This window comes from Trachymyrmex cornetzi, unplaced genomic scaffold (assembly GCF_001594075.2).
Source record: "Trachymyrmex cornetzi isolate Tcor2-1 unplaced genomic scaffold, Tcor1.1 scaffold464, whole genome shotgun sequence".
NCBI lineage: Eukaryota > Metazoa > Arthropoda > Insecta > Hymenoptera > Formicidae > Trachymyrmex > Trachymyrmex cornetzi.
Window position 1 is genome coordinate 7834 of NW_017299443.1, and position 1142 is coordinate 8975.

At 44.1% G+C, this 1142-nt stretch overlaps 1 protein-coding gene across 1 annotated transcript; it reads left to right on the top strand.

Annotated features, from left to right (window-relative positions):
- The first annotated feature begins 169 nt into the window (after positions 1 to 169).
- Positions 170 to 595, top strand: LOC108764900 (uncharacterized). Its single transcript, XM_018513306.1, has one exon. The coding sequence runs from the start codon at positions 170 to 172 to the stop codon at positions 593 to 595; it is 426 nt and encodes a 141-aa protein (XP_018368808.1).
- The last annotated feature ends 547 nt before the right edge of the window (positions 596 to 1142 follow it).

Below are 1142 nucleotides of genomic sequence, written 5' to 3' on the forward strand. Positions count from 1 at the left end.
CCCCTCCGTTACCAAAAAAAAAAAAAAAGATCAAACCTCGTTACAGCGCATGTTTGGAGAAACGAAATCGACCAACCTGTAAAGACCTATGAGTTAAAGACCATCACGTATGGTACCTCATCCGCGTCATTCCTAGCTATCAGAACGTTAAGAAAGGTAGCCGAGGACTATGCTATGCAGTACCCATTGGCATCCAAGATCGCACTTCGAGATTTCTATGTGGATGATCTTGTCTGGCGCTGATACCATTGAAGAAGTAGCTCGGATGAAGAAAGAATTGATATTACTATTGCGAGAGGGAAAGTTTGAATTAAGGAAATGGTCTTCCAACGAGCCTTCTTTACGGGATGATCAACAGGAGCACCTCAGTCGAGAATTCAACTTATCAACAGATAAGAGTTCAGAAACGAGGGCTTTAGGTCTTACGTGGGACTGCTCATCAGACTCGTTTAAGTTTTCTAACATCAGCCATCTTTCCGCATTGGAAAAACCCACTAAAAGAAGTATTTTAGCTCGGATCGCATTGATCTTTGACCCCCTTGGCTTGCTGGGCCCCATAACCGTGGTAGCTAAAATAATAATGCAGGAACTCTAGAGACTCAAATCTGATTGGGATGAGTCCATTCCATTAAGTTGCCACTCTAAGTGGAAGCGTTATGAGTTCGAGTTACAAGACTTGAAGGATATAAGCATACCAAGATTCGCCACATCGACTGTTCAACATTCGCGTTTGGAGCTACACGGCTTTTCAGACGCAAGTGAATGTGCGTATGGAGCTTGCATTTATCTGCGGGCAACATCCATCAATGGAAATCACTCAGCAAACCTGCTATGCTCTAAATCTAGGGTAGCACCCCTAAAAAGTATATCTCTCCCTCGATTGGAGTTATGCGCAGCCTTGCTATTAGAGCAATTAATGCACAAAGTTTTAAACTGTTTACCATGCAAAATAAATGCAATTTGGCTGTGGACGGATTCTAGTATAGTATTAGCCTGACTGCAGTCTTGCAGCCGCTCATGGACATCATTTGTTGCTAACCGAATAGGGGAAATTCTGCAGCTAACGCCAGTTCAACGTTGGCGACATGTGAGAAGCCAGGACAACCCAGCTGACCCCCTGTCTAGAGGTGTGATGCCCAAGG

What these genes read in the sequence shown, in the direction of transcription:
- LOC108764900 (XM_018513306.1), top strand. Translation starts at nt 170, where the DNA reads ATGCTATGCAGTACCCATTGGCATCCAAGATCGCACTTCGAGATTTCT.